This window comes from Empidonax traillii, unplaced genomic scaffold (assembly GCF_003031625.1).
Source record: "Empidonax traillii isolate 1590-97213 ecotype Southwest subspecies unplaced genomic scaffold, ASM303162v1 scaffold505:size591145, whole genome shotgun sequence".
In the NCBI taxonomy this organism is placed as follows: Eukaryota; Metazoa; Chordata; class Aves; order Passeriformes; family Tyrannidae; genus Empidonax; species Empidonax traillii.
In genome coordinates this window covers 3228-19919 of record NW_020955698.1, presented here as the reverse complement: position 1 = coordinate 19919, position 16692 = coordinate 3228, and the positions used below count along the sequence as shown (strand labels likewise).

Genomic DNA, 16692 nt, shown 5'->3' with positions numbered 1-16692 from the left:
TCTGAGCAGAAAACTCCCCAAATTAACATATCTGCATCTTGAGATTATCTCAGCTGAAGGTTCCCTAGTTTCAGGGAAGATAAATCTGCAGGACTCTGATCTGGATTCATTGAAACATCTTATTTATGCAACCTGTACCTTGTTGTTAAAACCAACCAACAAAAAAAAACCCAAAAACTCACATGTTCTTCAAGTAGCGAGACAGCCCCAAATACTGGGTCAGATGTTCTTAGAAACAAGGTATGATGCATAAATCCCTTCATTCACCTGGCCAATGTACATCACCTGTGATTCAAGATCAATACAGAATTAGAAATCATTCTAAAATTAGAAATCATTCCATTATATGGAATTTGACAATGCCTCTCCTTTCCTGAAATCTGACAAGACAATGATATTTCCAAAGTGAAAGCTCTGAGTTACCCCAGAGTAAATTCTGTTGCAAGTTTCAGTTTTACTTTAGCTCAGACAGGTGTTTAGTGCAGCAGCCTCTCACCTGCCTCACCTCCCTTGGTGGCTGCAGGCACCTTGTGAGTGGTGAGCAGAGCTCTGCCATTCCATGTCACTGTTCTGTTGGGGGGAAAAAAGAGAAAGGTTAAATTATTTGGATGTTTTGAGGCTTGACAGGATCCCTTTTACCAGCACACAGCTCCTGCATGGATTTTTTAGCTACTCCCTAGATGCTTTCATCTCAGTATGGCTGCATCATCTTTGAAGGTGCTCTTAATATTTTTGCTTAATTTGTCCTTAAATTCTTATGCTCCCAGCCTGGCAATGTTCACAGTGCCTACAATCACACGTGGAGCAGTTAACTCCAGCGCTTATTTAGGATTAAAAGGTGGAAGTTGACCTTGTGCATGCACACTGCCACAAGTCCTTGTAATTCCTCCCAGCTGACCCCACGAGCCACAGCTGGGTGATCATTTACAGGGCACGTACCCAGAGCCCCCTCCTGTAAAATGCCGGCGTTCCAAGCGGGTGTGGTCACAGAACAGCCTGATTAATGACAGCTCCTCTCTCTGAAAGCCCTGACCCGCAGGAGCACCTGAGGAGCCTCTTCCCACGGGCAGTTTCAGGAGACAAAAGCCAGGCAGAACTGGCTGGTTCTTCCTCCTGTGTTCTCTTTCTCGGGTTGCTGGGATGGCTTTCCACTGGTAATCCTCCCAGCCTGCCCTGGAGCACCCAAACTGGCCCGTGCTGTGAGAAACTGCCCTGTTAAGGAGGTAAGAGGAGAAAAAGACACAATCTGCTTGTTTCTTCAGTGCTTGGTGGTTTGGGAACCCAGTGAACGACCAATTTGCAAAGCAGACATGTAAGTACCAGAGTTTAAAGTAAGCACAATTAAATATTTGATAAAATAAAGCAAATCAGGTAACTTGAAACAGGGAAAGGGCAGAGAAGGAGCACCTGGAAGAGTTATGAGGAGGAATTTGGGGGGGCAGAAAAAGCCTTCCCTTGTACTTTGAGGCGCTGGGAAACCACTATGAAATACTGGCAGAGCATTAAAGTTTCCCAGTGAGTCCTTGCCCACCTTCCCTTGAAGGGCCCTGCTTCTTAAAAGCTCCAGAAACGGCATCTCTTCAGAAATTCCCGAGTCCCAGGAGTGCTGTGACTGTGCTGGAGCTCCATCCAGTGGGGAGCAGGCAGGGGGCAGGTGCCCCAAACCACTCTCCCGTGGGTTATTCTGCTCACTGAAAGCAAAGGTCAATGGCAAATCTACCAGAGGGTCTAACTGGGGATTTGGCCTTTTACTAGCTGGTGATCAGTGTTAATTTGTTACCCATTTTTAAGTAGCCATCTCTGCAGGGCTAAACCAAAGGACAGGAGCTGATGCATTAGAGTGGATAAATGTGCAGTTAAGACTGATGAGGGGAGTATGATAGTTATACTGAATATCAAAATACATGCCCCAAACAGACTCAGCTTTGACTATCCAAGAAAATCTCTACTACAAATCAATTCAAGAGGTCTTAAATAATAGGTTTTAAAAAACAGTTTTTTTAAAAACTGTGATATTAAATCTCCATAGTTAAATATGTGGTATGTGTGTAAAAGCCTTTTAAAATATCTGGTCTTGCTCCAGACTCCTTCAGTGATACTCTGTTTCTGGAATCTGGGTGCAGAGGGCTGAGAGCCAGTATTTAGGGGGGAAAAAAGTGTGCTATTTCTCAGCCTCCCTCCTGAACTTTTGCCATCTCTCTCTCTCTAGAATGTTCTTACCCTTCCTACAAGATCCCTGTGTTTGAAAATTAGGCTGCTGCGACGAAAAAACACGGCTTAGACCTTGTGCTGCAGCGTGGTTTGGAGTGGAGGCTTCGACTGCGGTGGGTGGTTCTCAAAGCAGGAAGTTCCTGCGGCCCAGATCACGGGACACAGATGCTGATTACTGGTCTCCAAACCACAGCTCTCCAGTTTGTCTCACATAAACAGGCGCCCCCATGCCCCATCTGTCTAAACTTGCCCCAGTGCCGTTCCTTTTGGCTAAACAGAGCTGGCACTGTGGTGCAGGTGAGGGCTATGCCAGTCTAAAGTACAGCTGCTGCTTGGTATTCCTAGGAATGACTTCCCAGGATGGTCACAGGTCTAAGCCCAGACCTTTGTCATTACCATGGGTTTTTCATTACCAGCCCTTTGCCCCCCTGGCCTTGCTGCACTGGTTAATTTAAAAGTGCAGGGTTTGAACTGTTTGCATGGGCCTTTTTCTTTAAATATTTGCGGTATATTCTAAATATTTCACAACAGGAGGGAAGGACAGAGAGGTGACTCAAGCCTGGAAATGAGCTTTGTGTCTCAAATGTGTGTCTGTAATTACTTCCCCCTTTCTTTGTAACTTCTTTATAAAACACAAATTCAGGTGCCTTGGCCATATCCCACCTGGAATTATGTTCTACAACTGCAAGTTCTCATGTGACATCCTCCCTGTTCCCCTACCTCATGTTCTTCACAAAACAAAGATGGAGAAAAAGCAAGCAAGGATAAAACCACAGAACATTTTATGAACGATGCTGCAGTTCTGCCAGAACAGTGATCCTTGTAAGTGCTCTGAAATTACTACAGACTTCTTACCCAGGACTGTGTCCCTTTGTCCCCTCTCCTCAGTCAGTTGTCGTGCATGCTGTGGGTGCTCAGGTTACTGTTGTGCCACACACCGGGACATTTCTGCTCTGTGCTTTCTTACCCCTAGGAGGTGACGTGCAAGCTTTTTAAAATAAAGTCTTGTACTAATGAATGAACCCATCTAGCAGGGAAAGCATTAGGTGCCACAAGGACTGCAGCTGGGAAGAGCTTTCCTGTCTGAGTCAGCATTGAGGAATTTAACCTTTGCCTTTGGAGAAAACAGCACAGCACAAAGTAGAGCAGGGAGAAGGAAATGGATTAATTTCAGAACAGTTAAACAGTTACAGCTCCAATGGATCTGCAGAACCCCTTCCTTATCTCCTCACCTGCAGCCCCTTAAAGTGAGTGTTTGTTCACCTGCTGTCACTCGTGCCTCTGGCTCAGCAGACAGGAGGGCTCTGTGCAGCCATGCTCATGTGCAGGTGATCCCCCCACCTGAGAGCTCTTCTGCTCCACAAACCCTGAAAAGGTGGAGTGCTCTCACCTCGTGAGAAGGCTGGATCCAGGACCAGTTTAGGATTTGACCCTTGGGCCTTGGTGAAGGCTGTAAGAGCATCCACACTTTCCAGATGACACTGCCAGCACTGTCGAGGTGCTCCGGGTTACAAAGACTCACTTGGTCCTTGTGAGGTCGATTGCAAGGCTGGGTCTCATCTGCTGCATCACAGCAGGGACCACTGGGCACACCCCAGATTTATATTCTGCAGTCAATATCGAGACCATTACTGGGGCCTAATTTAATTTGAACACCAATTGTATGATTTATAGCAATAAATGATAAACTAGGGTGACACACGCTGACAAACTAAGTTGAAGTTTCCTGATTTCCTCCATGTGAACAGGTAGTGCATTCCACCTGTAGTGGATTGACCCTGGCTAGATGCCAGGTACCCAGCAAAGCCACTCCCTCCCCTCTGCAACCAGCCAGAGGAGAGAAAATACGATGAGGGATCCATGGGCTGAGAGAAGAGGTGGGAGATGTCACTTACTGGTCACCATCATGGGCAACAAAGACTCAAAGTGGGAATAATAATTAAATTTATTACTAATGGGATCAGACCAAAAGAGAGATGTAAAATAACCTTAAAAACACCTTACCCTCACCATTCCTTCCTTCCAAGTTTTCCCTCCTCCCCCACAGCAGTGCAGGGGGACAGGGAATGGGGGTTGTGGTCAGTTGTTGTTTCTGCCGCTGCTCAGGGAGTGGAGTTGGGGTCCTTCCCCTGCTCCACTGGGGTCCCTCCCACAGGAAACAGTCCTTCACAAACCTCTCCAGGGTGAGTCCATCCCACAGGCAACAGTCCTTCATGAACTGCTGCAACACAGGGCACTTTTTTGTGGGGTGCAGCCCTTTAGGAACAAGATGCTCCAGCCTGGGTCCCCCACAGGGCCACAAGTGCTATCAGGGAAACCTGTTCCAGCAGAGCTCCTCTCCCCATGGGTCAGCAGGTCCCTGCCAGGACCCTGCTCCATCTTGGGCCTCCCATGAGGTCACAGCTGCCTTTGGGCATCCCCCTGCTCTGACATGGGCTCCTCCCCAGGCTGCTGGGGGGTCTCTGCACCCCGATGCTCCCCCATGGGCTGCAGGGGCACAGCTGCCACACCACAAGCTGCACCACAGACTGCAGGGGAACCTCAGCTCCGGCACCTGCAGCACCCCCTGCCCCTCCTTCTCCACTCACCTTGGTGTCTCAACAGCTGTTCACATGTTCTCACTCCGCTCTTCCCTGGCTGCAATTTACATCTGCCCAACAACTGTTTTCTTTCCCTTCTTAATGATGTTCTCACGGCTCCTTCCTCCTGTCAGGGATTGCAGAGCCAGAAGGTCCCCCCTGAGCCTCCTTTTCTCCAGGCTGAGCCCCTCCAGCTCCCTCAGGAGTTCTCCAGACCCCTCCCCAGCTCTGCTGCCCTTCTCTGGACATCCTCCAGCCCCTCAATGTCATTCCTGAATTGAGGGGTCCAGAACTAGACATGGCACTCATCTTGCCTGCACTTCCCTTACCTTTTGGAGGCCCTCCCTCTGCATTTGTCCTCACTGCCAGCAGAGAACTGATTTTTTCAGGCACTCAGCTCACCATTCCCATTTTCTCAGCCGTGTCTGTACATTTTGTGAGCGTGGCAGAAAAATAACCCTGTCAGCAAACAGAAAGGCCTATCCTATGGGGAGAAGACAAAAGACCATGAGCTCCTTTTTCAACCAGTACAGTCCATTGCACTGTGTCATTGTCACCCAGAGCACAGCCCTCTGCACTGCGCTAGAGGCTGCATGGATGTTGGGGCAGGTGGTTTTTTGACAGCTCCCACAAACCTGCTGCGAGGGTACGGAGTAACAGGACAACAGGGAACGGCTTTGAGCTGCCAGAGGGCAGGGTTAGTGCTGCATTCCCTTCTGGGATCCCCAGCACAGCAAGGACCTGTTGGAGCAAGTCCAGAGGAGGCCACTGGGTTGATCAGAGGGATGGAGCAGCCCTGCTGCGAGGAAAGGCTGAGAGAGTTGGGATTGTTTGTCATGGAAAAGAGAAGGCTTTGGGGTGACCTAATCGTGCCCTTCCTGTACCTGAAGGGAGCCTAATAGGAAGCATGGAGAGAGACTACTTAGAAGGGTCTGGAGTGACAGGACAAGGGGGGATGGCTTCACACTGCCAGAGAGCAGGGTTAGATGGGGTATGAGGAAGAAACTCTTCCCTGTGAGGGTGGGCAGGCCCTGGCACAGGTTGCCCAGAGCAGCTGGGGCTGCCCCATCCCTGGAAGTGTCCAAGGCCAGGTTGGATGGGGCTTGGAGCAGCCTGGGATAGTGGAAGGTGTCCTTGTCCACGGCAGGGGGTGGAACTGGATGAGCTTAAAGGTCCCTTCCAACCCAAACTATCCTGTGATTCTATGAAACCACGCTGCCGGAAAGTGCATCCCTTCAAAGTTGTTTTTTTTTTTTTTTTTCCCCAGTTGACTTGAAAAGTATTTATATAAGTCACTTTAAAATATCCCAGCTTTTTTTCATCCTTCGGTGGCGATGCTCGGCCTGCCCCAGGCCTATGCCTCAGCTGCGGAAGCGCCTGCCCTTCATCTGAAGGATTCCCACCAACCCACACGCTTCTTCGCCACATTTATGGGTAATTTACGCTCCGATAAGACACAGAACTGTTAATTCCGGCGCTCTCCGCTCGCACCCCGCGCGCCCCAGACGCCCCTCAGGGAGGGAGCGGCGGCTGCGTGTGGGACGTGACCGGGGCCGGCGCCGCAGCCCCGCCCCGCGGCGCGCGGCACCCGCTGACGGGCAGGCGGTTCCACCAATAGCGAGGCGCCCTGGGCGGGGCGGGCCAATCGGTGGCGGCTGGGGCGGGGCCAGGCGGGTGGGGTGGCGGCGGCGCGGGCGGCGCTGCGGCAGAACGCGGGGGCGGCGGAACCGAGCGGGTCCAGCGGGGGCCGACCAGTGGCTGAGTGACTCGGGCCAGTAGCAAACATGTCCCTCTCCAACAAGCTCACCCTGGACAAGGTGGACGTGAAAGGCAAGCGGGTCGTCATGAGGTGAGGCGTTGTGTGGGGGGGAAATGTGCGTCCGCCGAGGGCCGTCCTGCCCCATCCTCCGCGCTGGGGCCGGGCGGGTGTCCCCAGGCAGCAGCGCTGTTCCCAAGCCCGGCGCGTTGCGGTTTGTGGAGGTTTGTTGGCGTTTTTTCCCCCCACATCCCGCGGCGATGGGCCGAGGCGGCCGGGCAGGGTGTAAATCCCGGCACGGCTCTGCCGCCCCGGATCGCTCCGCTCCCACGTGTGTCGGCCCCAAGCTGCCTGAGGGGAAATCCAGCCAGCCTACCGTGCTTTTAGTCGAGAGAACTACCCCAAAAGGACTTATTTCCGAGGTTTTTTTTTTTTCCTTACTGAAAATTCAAAAAGCATTGTTATAAAAAAAGTGAAGCTGTGGCTCTGTCCAACTACCCAAATACCGCTAATAATTCAGCTTTTTGCAGCAGGAGCCGAATCACAGAATCACGGAATGGTTGGAAGGAACCTTAAAGCTCTTCTCTTTCCATCCTCTTTGGGCTGGAAGGGCCCTTAAAACTCACCCCCTGCCAGGGGCAGGGACACCTTCCACTAGCCCAGGTTGCTCCAAACCCCATCCAGGCTGGCCTTGGACACTTCCAGGGATGGGGCATCGTCGCAGGTATTCAGCGCGTCCTGGTCTAAAACCCTAAAATAGGAATTCATAGCTTATTTATGAAGTGTCAAGGCCTGAAAGCCTAATGTTGGAATTGCTGCCAAATCCTGGGAGATAAGGGCACCAAGGTACATCGTGATACATGCAGCTCGAAATACTCTTATTATGGGATAGTTTGTTCAAGGTCACTACGATGTGGCTGCTACGTGTCTGTTAACTACTCCGTGAGTAGGCAGGGATAGCAAAAGTATAATTTCTTTTACCTGTAGTCTGTCAGACAACTTGCTCTTTTTATCTTGTCTCTGTAACGTTATTTTGAAGCAGTTCCCTAGAAATTTGATTACCAGAAACCAGCCCCTGTAGCGAGTACTGAAGAAGCTTGCTCAGGATTTCCATGTGCTTCCTAAAGCTGGTAAAACAAAAGATCTTTCTATCTCTGTAGCACCTGACTTTTATTTTCTATCTGACTGGTTTTTTTCCCTTTTCTGAGCCGTTTTACAGAGAGCAGCGGTGCCTCGGCAGAGGATGGGTTGGGTTTGCTTTCTGTAAATCTCTGATAATTAATGCACAAATCTACCTTTGCAATTCTGCTGAGGGGGTACTCAGACACCGCGGATGACCTGCCAGGCCTTGTGTTTCCTGCCTGCATCTCATCTCCCTGAAACGAGTCACCATGTGCTCTCAGTAGTACTAAAATCGATGCCTCTTCTTTCTCTGCTCACGCCCATCGTGATTTTGGTACACTCACACCCTGCTGAGCTTCCGGCCCTAATGCCGAAGCTTCGGGAGAAGTTGGGAATGGGGAGGAGAAAGGATTCAGGGGAGCTCAGATTTCAATTGCCTGCAGCGGGGAAGAAGGCTGAGCTGGGTCTTTCTTTTGTGGTTCTGACGGCTAGGTAAAGCAAACTGCTCTTTTATTCTCTCCTTTTGGGACAATGGCCCGATAATGGGACCTTTCTTTCCCCTTTCTAGAATCAGCCCACTGTGTGCCCTGGGGCTGCCAGTTCAGTTCCTTTCTGCTCAGCTACTCCCGTTTGGCTCCATCTTCCCGTTTGATTCACGTGCTGAGTAGTCTGTCAGAGAATTCATTCGTGCAACTTGCTGAATTCGGTCGTTCTTCAGTGTACAGGACGAAATAGCAGCACGCTGGCTCTCCTCTGGTGATTCACCGTTCCAGTCGTGAGCAGTTTCTGCCTCTGTGCTTATGCAACGAGGCTTCCTGCACATGGGCACAAGGGATGCCAGCGGGACGTGGCTGGTGAAACTCCTCCCTCCCATCCCTTCAGCTGGCACGGCTGAGGAAGTTACCTCGAGATCTTAAGTCAGGTCTTCCAGGGAGAATGGGCTAAGCCACAGCACTCAGCTGCAGAGAGATTAGAGCTGCAGAGAACAGAAATTAAAGCTTCCTTGAACTGCCTGCTGGCCACAGGAGTCCAGCTGAGCATTTTAGAGACCTCCTTAGAGAACACGAGGTCACTTGTCGTTATTCACCGTCTTTCCCATGGAGTCTCCTCGTCGGGGATCTGAGATGATGCTGTTTAAAAATAAAAGGTTCAGTCCAAGTTTTATTTCCTGTACAGCATCACTGCCACTGAGGTCCCTGAGGAGGTATTGGTGACCCAGCTTTACTGAGTCATCCAAGCAGTGTTTGTTCTCTCTGCTTTGTTATCACAAGCAGAAATGCCTGATAACACACTGATTTCAAAAGGGAACTTGAGTACAAGGCAGAGCTGAACATCTTACTCTAATTTGATCTAGCCAGCACCTTTATTACTGGCAGGTTCCCTCACTCATTATTAAATAAATTTGTTGAATATCTAATTTTATTTCTGGTTCCTTTTTTTTTTTTTAGGGTTGACTTCAATGTTCCAATGAAGGATCACAAAATAACCAACAATCAGAGGTGAGCCCTAATTTCCATCCCAGATGGAGACCCCAAAGTCTGCTTCCTCTCTGACTTTAGCCCAGTACCTGGAACATTACAGTGATTAAGCTACCATTGCCCATCCCAGAATATTAAAGGTGTCTCAGAGCAAGTCCAACAATTGTTAATTAACCCCCCTGCAACTATTAGCAAACTACACTAACTTGTTAAGTTGTTGGCTTATGCTAGAATAATTGTTGCAGTGTAGCACACAAAGACTTGGGGTTCAGAAACAGCGATACCTGGTGTCTTGTCCTGCTTGTCTCCCACTCGCAGGCAGGTGCCAGTTTTGTTCCACTGCCCAGTGTTCCCATCATCTCTGTATTGGTGCAGGATCACAGACTAGCCCAGGAAGCCTGGTGATGTTCAAGTCTGTCCTGGCACTTCTTGTGATAGCTGAGCAACCAGCAGACTTCAGACAGCAAAACAAACCCCTTTTACTTCTGTGCCCTACATCACTTGGAATATAACAATGAAACAAAAAAACAGGCTGGGATGGAGAATAATTTGTTCTTCTGTGCCATTACAGAATCAAGGCAGCTGTTCCTACCATCAAGCACTGCTTGGACCACGGAGCCAAATCAGTGGTTCTCATGAGCCACCTGGGCCGCCCGGATGGTGTTCCCATGCCTGACAAGTTCTCCTTGGCCCCGGTAGCCGTGGAGCTCAAGGCACTCCTGGGCAGGTAAGGTGGAGGAGCAGTCTGGTGTGCATCAGGCAGCGGGCCTGGCTGCTTTCCTTTCCAGCAGGAAGAGTCACACACAGGGTCTGTCTTGTGTCTGCAGGGAGGTCTTATTCCTGAAGGATTGCGTTGGCCCCGAGGTGGAGAAGGCCTGTGCCAATCCTGCTGCTGGCTCTGTCATCCTGCTAGAGAACCTCCGATTCCACGTGGAAGAGGAAGGGAAAGGGAAGGATGCTTCAGGGAACAAGGTGAAACTTCAAATCTGGCTTTCCTGTGTGCCTGCTCTGGTCTTATGACCTCCTTTGCTGCAGATTGACAAGGAACCAGCAGCCTGTCTAAAACACTGATTGTGATTTTCCTCTCAGAGGGATGTCACAGATCTTTAGTTCAGTGTGTCCCTCAAGTGCAAGGCTGTAGATGACTCCACCGAAGGTGGTGTAGTCTGTAAAAGAAGGAAAAAGGAACAAAATAGGACTGTGCAGGAAACTGGTTCCTGCTTGTTAGACTTTATTTTTGGATGTCTAAGATGAAAACTAAGGTCTGTTGGAGATAGTTTATTGCCACTAGGTCTATAAGAATGATGCTTCTTTCTTAGTTATGTGGCTGATATTTTAATGCAATATTTAAACATTCTGCAGCACAGGCATTATCAAACCCTTCTTGGAGCCTGTCTGCTCTTGGGAGCAGTTCTCTAGAGCCAGGCTGCCTTGCACCTCTGCCCTTTTGTTGAAGGTCAGGAAGGGTTCTTGCTCCAGACAGCTGCTTTTCTTAGCAGTGCTGACCCCGTTGGCTTTCCACAGGCCTTGGCTGCGTTCAGATCCGGCGTGTGGAGCGGAATGTGGCACAGAGGGGTGCCCTTTATGGGCTGACACAGGACTCCTGTACCTTAGGAAAGCAGCTCAGAGTTAGTGGGCCTGGGCAGATGGCAAGGAGAAGCGAGGAAGTCTGGAGTTACTCACTGGCAGAACTGTGTGCTGCTGCAAGCCAGCGTGTGGCAGGGAGAAGAGCAGGCTCAGGATTTGATTTTCTTTTTTTGGGAAGCAGTCCTTTGGTTTTGTGCATTTCTCTAATTCCCAGATGATTTAACTGGGTGTTTGCAGACAGAGCACACACTGAGCTCAAGAGATGTGCCATTGTCAGAGCATTGGTTCTGAGCAGTCACTTGCTGTCCAGGTGAATTCTGCCGTCTCCTCAGGGTGGGAAGGAAAACTGTACTGCATAAGCCATTCCAGAAGGATTTGGTAGGATGCTTGGGAGATGGAGAAAAAGTCTTTTAACAGAAATATATCTGTTGTTGCCCACTACACACTGTGCCTATCTCTAGCTTTCCAGAGCTGGCTGCTTTCTCTGTGGCGTGTTGGTAGTGTGCAGGGTATTTATCAGACTGTTCATCAGTTAATCCTCAGTGCAGTTGCTAAATCAGTCCTCCTGCAGCTCATCTTTTTCCCTGTGGCACTCGGAGACCATGCTTGCTTTCTTCAGTAATCGAGCATGACTTTGTTTAGTCTGATCTCTTCCTGTGTTACCTGTGTCTACCACACAGATCTGTTGGAGAGAGACACTCAGAGGTTGATAGTGCTGCAATTCATTCCTGCTCTGTTTATGGAATGGAAACTCGAAGTGGAGCAGTCTCAGGGAGTTTAATCTGGAATTTAAACCACTTAAACCTTTTTGTTCCTCCTGCTGGACTGGGAAAGAGTGTCTGAAATACAGTGACCCACCAGATGAACAGATGAATTCCTCCCATTGACCCTTCTTTCCTTTGGGCTTACGAGACACATTGCTGACTTTGACATTAGATTCAGAATCAACTCTAAAGTGTACAAACTTGTCCTTCTTTCTCTTTTTAGATCAAGGCTGATGGTGCCAAAGTGGATGCTTTCAGAGCCTCCCTTTCCAAACTGGGAGATGTCTACGTCAACGATGCTTTTGGAACCGCCCACCGAGCTCACAGGTGTGTGCCCACTTCCCTTCCACAGGCACAGCTGCAGAGCCACATCTGCCAGGGAAACACAGCTTTGCCTGCAAGGAGTTTTAACTTCCTTTTGAGCTTGTTCCAGTACTGTTGTGCTGTGTTTGTTCCCGAGTAATGGATTTACTGGAGGTATTTGCCATCAGTGTATGCTCTTTCAAGATTGCCTCTGGGAACAGGAGACAGCTGAAACAAGAGCCTAAGACTTGTAGTGACTTTTTCAGACTTTGAAGATATAAAAATTACTTGCTTAGGGCTTGTGTAAATTGTCCTGCAATTGCAACAAACATCTTCTCCAAAAGATTAATTGCTCCTCAGTGATTATTCTCATGGAATGTGTTTAAATATATGTACTTGCGAACTGTAGTGGTTGTCTTGGAAGATGAAATCTCTGCTCTAGCTATGCTCATTTGTCCCTCAGTGTTTTGGATCACTGGTTAATACTATGAATGTCTTGCATATCAATATTTCTGGGCAAAACCAATCTCAGAACATGAGCACGTACAGCCATCTTATCAAACTAGGGAAACAAAGCCCCTGTGTGTGCTTTCATGCAGCTGTTCTTACTGCTGCAGCTGACTGAACGATTGGCTTTGTAATGATGTGAGACAGCAGGATGTTTGCACCTGTACTGATACAAAATTTTCCCTTTTCTCACTCTTTTATTCTGCAGCTCCATGGTAGGTGTCAATCTGCCTCAGAAGGCTGCTGGCTTCCTGATGAAGAAAGAACTGGATTATTTTGCCAAGGCACTAGAGAGTCCGGAGAGACCCTTCTTGGCAATCCTTGGGGGGTAAGACTCAAGAACACAGTGACTCTGTATTTGTCTAACCCCTCTGGAAGAAATTAAAAGTTGGTTCAAACAAGCGCTTTCCTCTCAAGTGTACCTCCAGTTCAGCTGTGTAGCTGAGTCCTGAGATCTCTGTAAGATGTGCATTAGGGAGGAGCTCCCTGGCCATTCTGTTGCTGTGATGATCAGGGTCTGTTCATCATCTCTTGACCCTTGTGTTCCCCGGGCTGAGACAGTCCCCAGTGCAGGGCTGTGAGATCCACGGCACGGCCCCGAGACGCTGCCAGTGACCTTCCCTGCCCGGGCCAGGGGACAAGCTGCAGACTCAGCACTCTGTAAACTGACACGACCTGTGGTTGTGCAACAGTGCCCTGCTGGAGCTGGGTGGGCCCTGCTCTGCCCTGGCAGCCGCTTTGCAAAGGGACTTGAAGGTGCAAACCGAGGAACTGCTTTTGGGTGGAAATATTTTCCAGTTGAGGCCGTTTTTGTCACGTCTGTGCCCAGTCTAGGGGGCAGCTCTGTGGGGTGTATGTCATCAGGTGAATTAACTTTGCTGGACAGCCAGGGGAAACCAGGCTCTAAAGTGCCAAATGAGGTTTATATTTAAATAGAAAAAATGAAAGGAGAACTGAATAATGCTCTGGTAAGTTGATGTGTAATGCTGGCCTGCTAACTTGCCAAATTTCCCTTCTGCCCATTCCCAACAACTCCTTTGTTGGTTCATCCTCTCAAGGCAACCATGACGTGCCACGATCACACATTGGCATTACCAAATTTCAAGTTGATCAATTCAGGTTTGATCCAAAATTCTTTATGAGGATTCATTCTGTCTTAGCTGAAGATTACTAGATAGTTAGTTTTGTCTGAGGGGTTTTGGCCAGCGGCTCCATTGTTCATTCTTTTTCTCTCTTTCCAGAGCCAAAGTTCAGGATAAGATCCAGCTGATCAATAACATGCTGGATAAGGTCAATGAGATGATCATAGGTGGTGGAATGGCATTCACCTTCCTCAAAGTGCTCAACAACATGGAGGTAAGAAGAGAGCAATTCTGGGTCTGCTCCTAGTAAAGAACTTGCTCTGAATACCCCTGTGTGTCCTGCTGTGGGGCACTGGCTATCTCAGCTCTCTGGAAGAGAGAGAGGTTACTTGAAAATCCTTTGCAAAAATCAGATTACTGCCCATGTCTCACTAGATGCTTTAAGAAAATAGTCTCTCCTGAATTGCGGAGCAGTTGGGCTCGGCTGCTGCTGTTCTCTTCTGTAATGACCAGCAACTAAACAAACGTTTTTCTTTTTTCTAGATTGGCAACTCTCTGTTTGATGAGGAAGGGTCAAAAATTGTCAAGGACCTGATGGCCAAGGCAGAGAAGAACGGTGTGAAGATCACTCTGCCCGTTGACTTCATCACTGCTGACAAATTTGATGAGCACGCCCAGACTGGGGAAGCCACGGTGGCTTCAGGGATCCCTGCTGGCTGGATGGTAGGTTTGAGTAGGAAAGGCACTGAAAGGAAGCACAGGCAGCAGTGGATTGGGCAGGACACCTCCTAAAGCAGTAGAAGGAGCGATTGTGATCCGTGGCAAATGTTTCTGAGGGCACTCAAGCTGCATAGAGTTGGTTGGTTTAATGAAATTGAAGCCTTGTTGTTTGTCCTGAATCTCTTAAGTCTAAAGTAGCTTTTGTGAGATTTGGATTAAAACAGCAGAATTCCTCTACAACTTTCAGATCTGATTGCAATAGAAATCCCTTTATTTGGAATCCCTTTTATTTGGAATTGAGGTAGAGTTGGCAAAGCTTTCTAACTAAGGCTCCAAGCAGCTGACAATGGTTTAAAATTGACCTATTGGTATTAGGAAGATAAATACCACACCAGACTCCACCCTCCTGCAGCAACTGCTGGCAAATCTGTCAGTGCATACAGAGACACTCTGGCTTCAGATCCAGGGTGAGGGGTTCCCAGCTGGACATGGGGGATTTGAGGTGAGGGTCAGCAGTGACTGCATCTGTGGCTTCTCTCCCTTCCCTTAGGGCCTGGACTGCGGCCCTGAAAGTGTGAAGAAATTTGTTGAAGTCGTGGGAAGGGCCAAGCAGATCGTGTGGAATGGTCCAGTCGGGGTCTTTGAGTGGGACAAGTTTTCCAAAGGAACCAAAGCCCTGATGGACAAAGTTGTGGAAGTAACTGGAAAAGGCTGCATCACCATTATTGGTTAGTAGTTGTGTTTGTTCTTGTTATTCTAAACGCCCCAAGGAAGCTTCTGCTTGCCAGTGTCGTGTTAAAAATACTTGTCAATTTTTTTCCCTTTCCTCATGTTTTCATGTGTTCTTCAGCTTGCACATGGGGTTTAAAAACTGCTGCATGTCCTAATGCTGAGTGTTTGGGAGCAGAACCAGCTTGCAGCAAGGCTGTGCAGGCCTTGAGGTGAATGAAATCTGAATTTCTGGTGTGTCTCATTGATTCTGTTTGTGCTGCAGGTGGTGGAGATACAGCTACTTGCTGTGCTAAGTGGAACACTGAGGATAAAGTCAGCCATGTCAGCACAGGAGGTGGTGCCAGCCTGGAGCTGCTAGAGGGTAACTGCTCTTTTATCTTCACTTTGAGTAAATCCAGAGTTCTGGGTGCTCTACTGTGTGTTGGTAGCCAAGAAAGCACAACAATAGAGTGAATGGAATGTCTTCTCTGTCCCACCATGTGGAGTTTGGGCATAGCTTTGGAGCAATGAGCTCCTCCTGCTGCTCTTTTGTAGTCCTTGTAGAGGAAGGAAAATGGAGTATTCCTGCAAACAGCCCAGTCTGCCCCTCCCAGAAACCAAAAATGCTGGAATAGAAAACAAAACTGAAAGCGGGCTTTTGTCGGTGATTCCCCGGGGAACGTCCTAACCAGCCTGTTAAAGTGCCCTCTTTCTGCTAAGGAAATCCCGTCAGAGCAGTCTGGAATTCTTTGAGGTTGGGAATTCCCTGGTTCTGAGGAGCCCTCTAGTGCTCAGTGACAACCCTGCAGGAGGGTGCTTGGAATTCAAAATGGTGAGGATTTTCTTCCAGCCAGTCCCACTGTGCTCTGAACGAGTCTTCCTTTCCCCTGGTCATTGGCTGCTCCCCAGCGGGTGTGAATTCCCTAATGCTGTCAGCTTCTCTGCAGAGCAGAAACCGCAATAAACTGCCTCGCAGCTGCTATTTCCAGCAGTTAGATGGGAGACAGAGCTTTTGTTTCTGTTGCCTAGGGAGTGATGGGAAAGGGGAGGAATGCGGATGGCTCGAAGGAAACGCTGTGTATTCAAAAGGACAGACTTGCCTTAGGTTTTGGCCCAAAATGTGGGGTGTTTGTGTGTGTGATCTTTTAAATGTAACGGAAGTCTGGCTAATTAGAAAAGCTTCTGAAGATTAAAAAGGGGGGGGAAAAAAAAAGTCCCTGAAAACCCAGCAAACCAGTGAGTTGTTAACAGTGTTAAAATTCAGTCCTGTGGCACAGCTTGAGCATTAGAAGGTCAATTTTCTGAAAAAAAGGCAAAACCAGAGCGATGTCTCTTCATTATTAAAGTAGGACAAAAAGCTATAAATGCTTTAGAAAACATTGCACTTGAATAATCTGGGCCCTCATACTCAAAGATGAGCATATTCCTTCCTTCTGTTAGTTGGATTGAGACATGTAAATATCTTGATCTGGGTGTTTGACTCCCAGTAAAAGACTTAAGACTTGTAGGAGGCTTTTTTTTCCCTTAATTCTTTAAATGTCCACCACACGGTCCAAAATTCTAATATACATGCCACTGGGGATTGAAGAAAACATGCAGCAACTCCTTAACTCCAATAAAAAATCAGTTTGCCATCAAATTTAGTGGAAGAAGACGCTGGATGTTTGGATGTGACCTTAGAGACTTGGATTGCCGTTAGTTGGGAGTTGATGGCTGGGTATGTTGGGAGTCTCTCTGCTGACATGCAGGTGGGACTGGGGGGGCTGCAGGAGGACTTGCTGTGTGGAGCAGTGTCCCTGTGGCCACAGTGGTGCTCAGGGGCACATGTGGAGCCAAGCTCTTCCACTCTCAGCCTGGCAATTCTGATTTACT

General features: G+C 48.7%; 1 protein-coding gene and 1 long non-coding RNA gene across 2 annotated transcripts in view; one reads left to right on the top strand and one right to left on the bottom strand.

Annotated features, from left to right (window-relative positions):
- Window positions 1-241: 241 nt before the first annotated feature.
- Window positions 242-6321, bottom strand: LOC114063990. Its single transcript, XR_003572661.1, has 2 exons — window positions 6087-6321; window positions 242-570 (listed from the first exon to the last, which is right to left on the bottom strand). It is a non-coding gene; the product is annotated as an uncharacterized LOC114063990 (long non-coding RNA).
- Window positions 6322-6458: 137 nt separating this feature from the next.
- PGK1 (phosphoglycerate kinase 1) overlaps window positions 6459-16692 on the top strand; it is an 11998-nt gene continuing 1764 nt past the window's right edge. The window contains exons 1-10 of the mRNA XM_027896628.1: window positions 6459-6639; window positions 9117-9167; window positions 9718-9873; window positions 9974-10118; window positions 11721-11824; window positions 12516-12635; window positions 13549-13663; window positions 13933-14112; window positions 14660-14837; window positions 15104-15202. Coding sequence (XP_027752429.1) covers window positions 6575-6639; window positions 9117-9167; window positions 9718-9873; window positions 9974-10118; window positions 11721-11824; window positions 12516-12635; window positions 13549-13663; window positions 13933-14112; window positions 14660-14837; window positions 15104-15202 — 1213 coding nt within the window. The 5' untranslated portion in view covers window positions 6459-6574. The remainder of the gene's footprint in view (window positions 6640-9116; window positions 9168-9717; window positions 9874-9973; window positions 10119-11720; window positions 11825-12515; window positions 12636-13548; window positions 13664-13932; window positions 14113-14659; window positions 14838-15103; window positions 15203-16692) is intronic.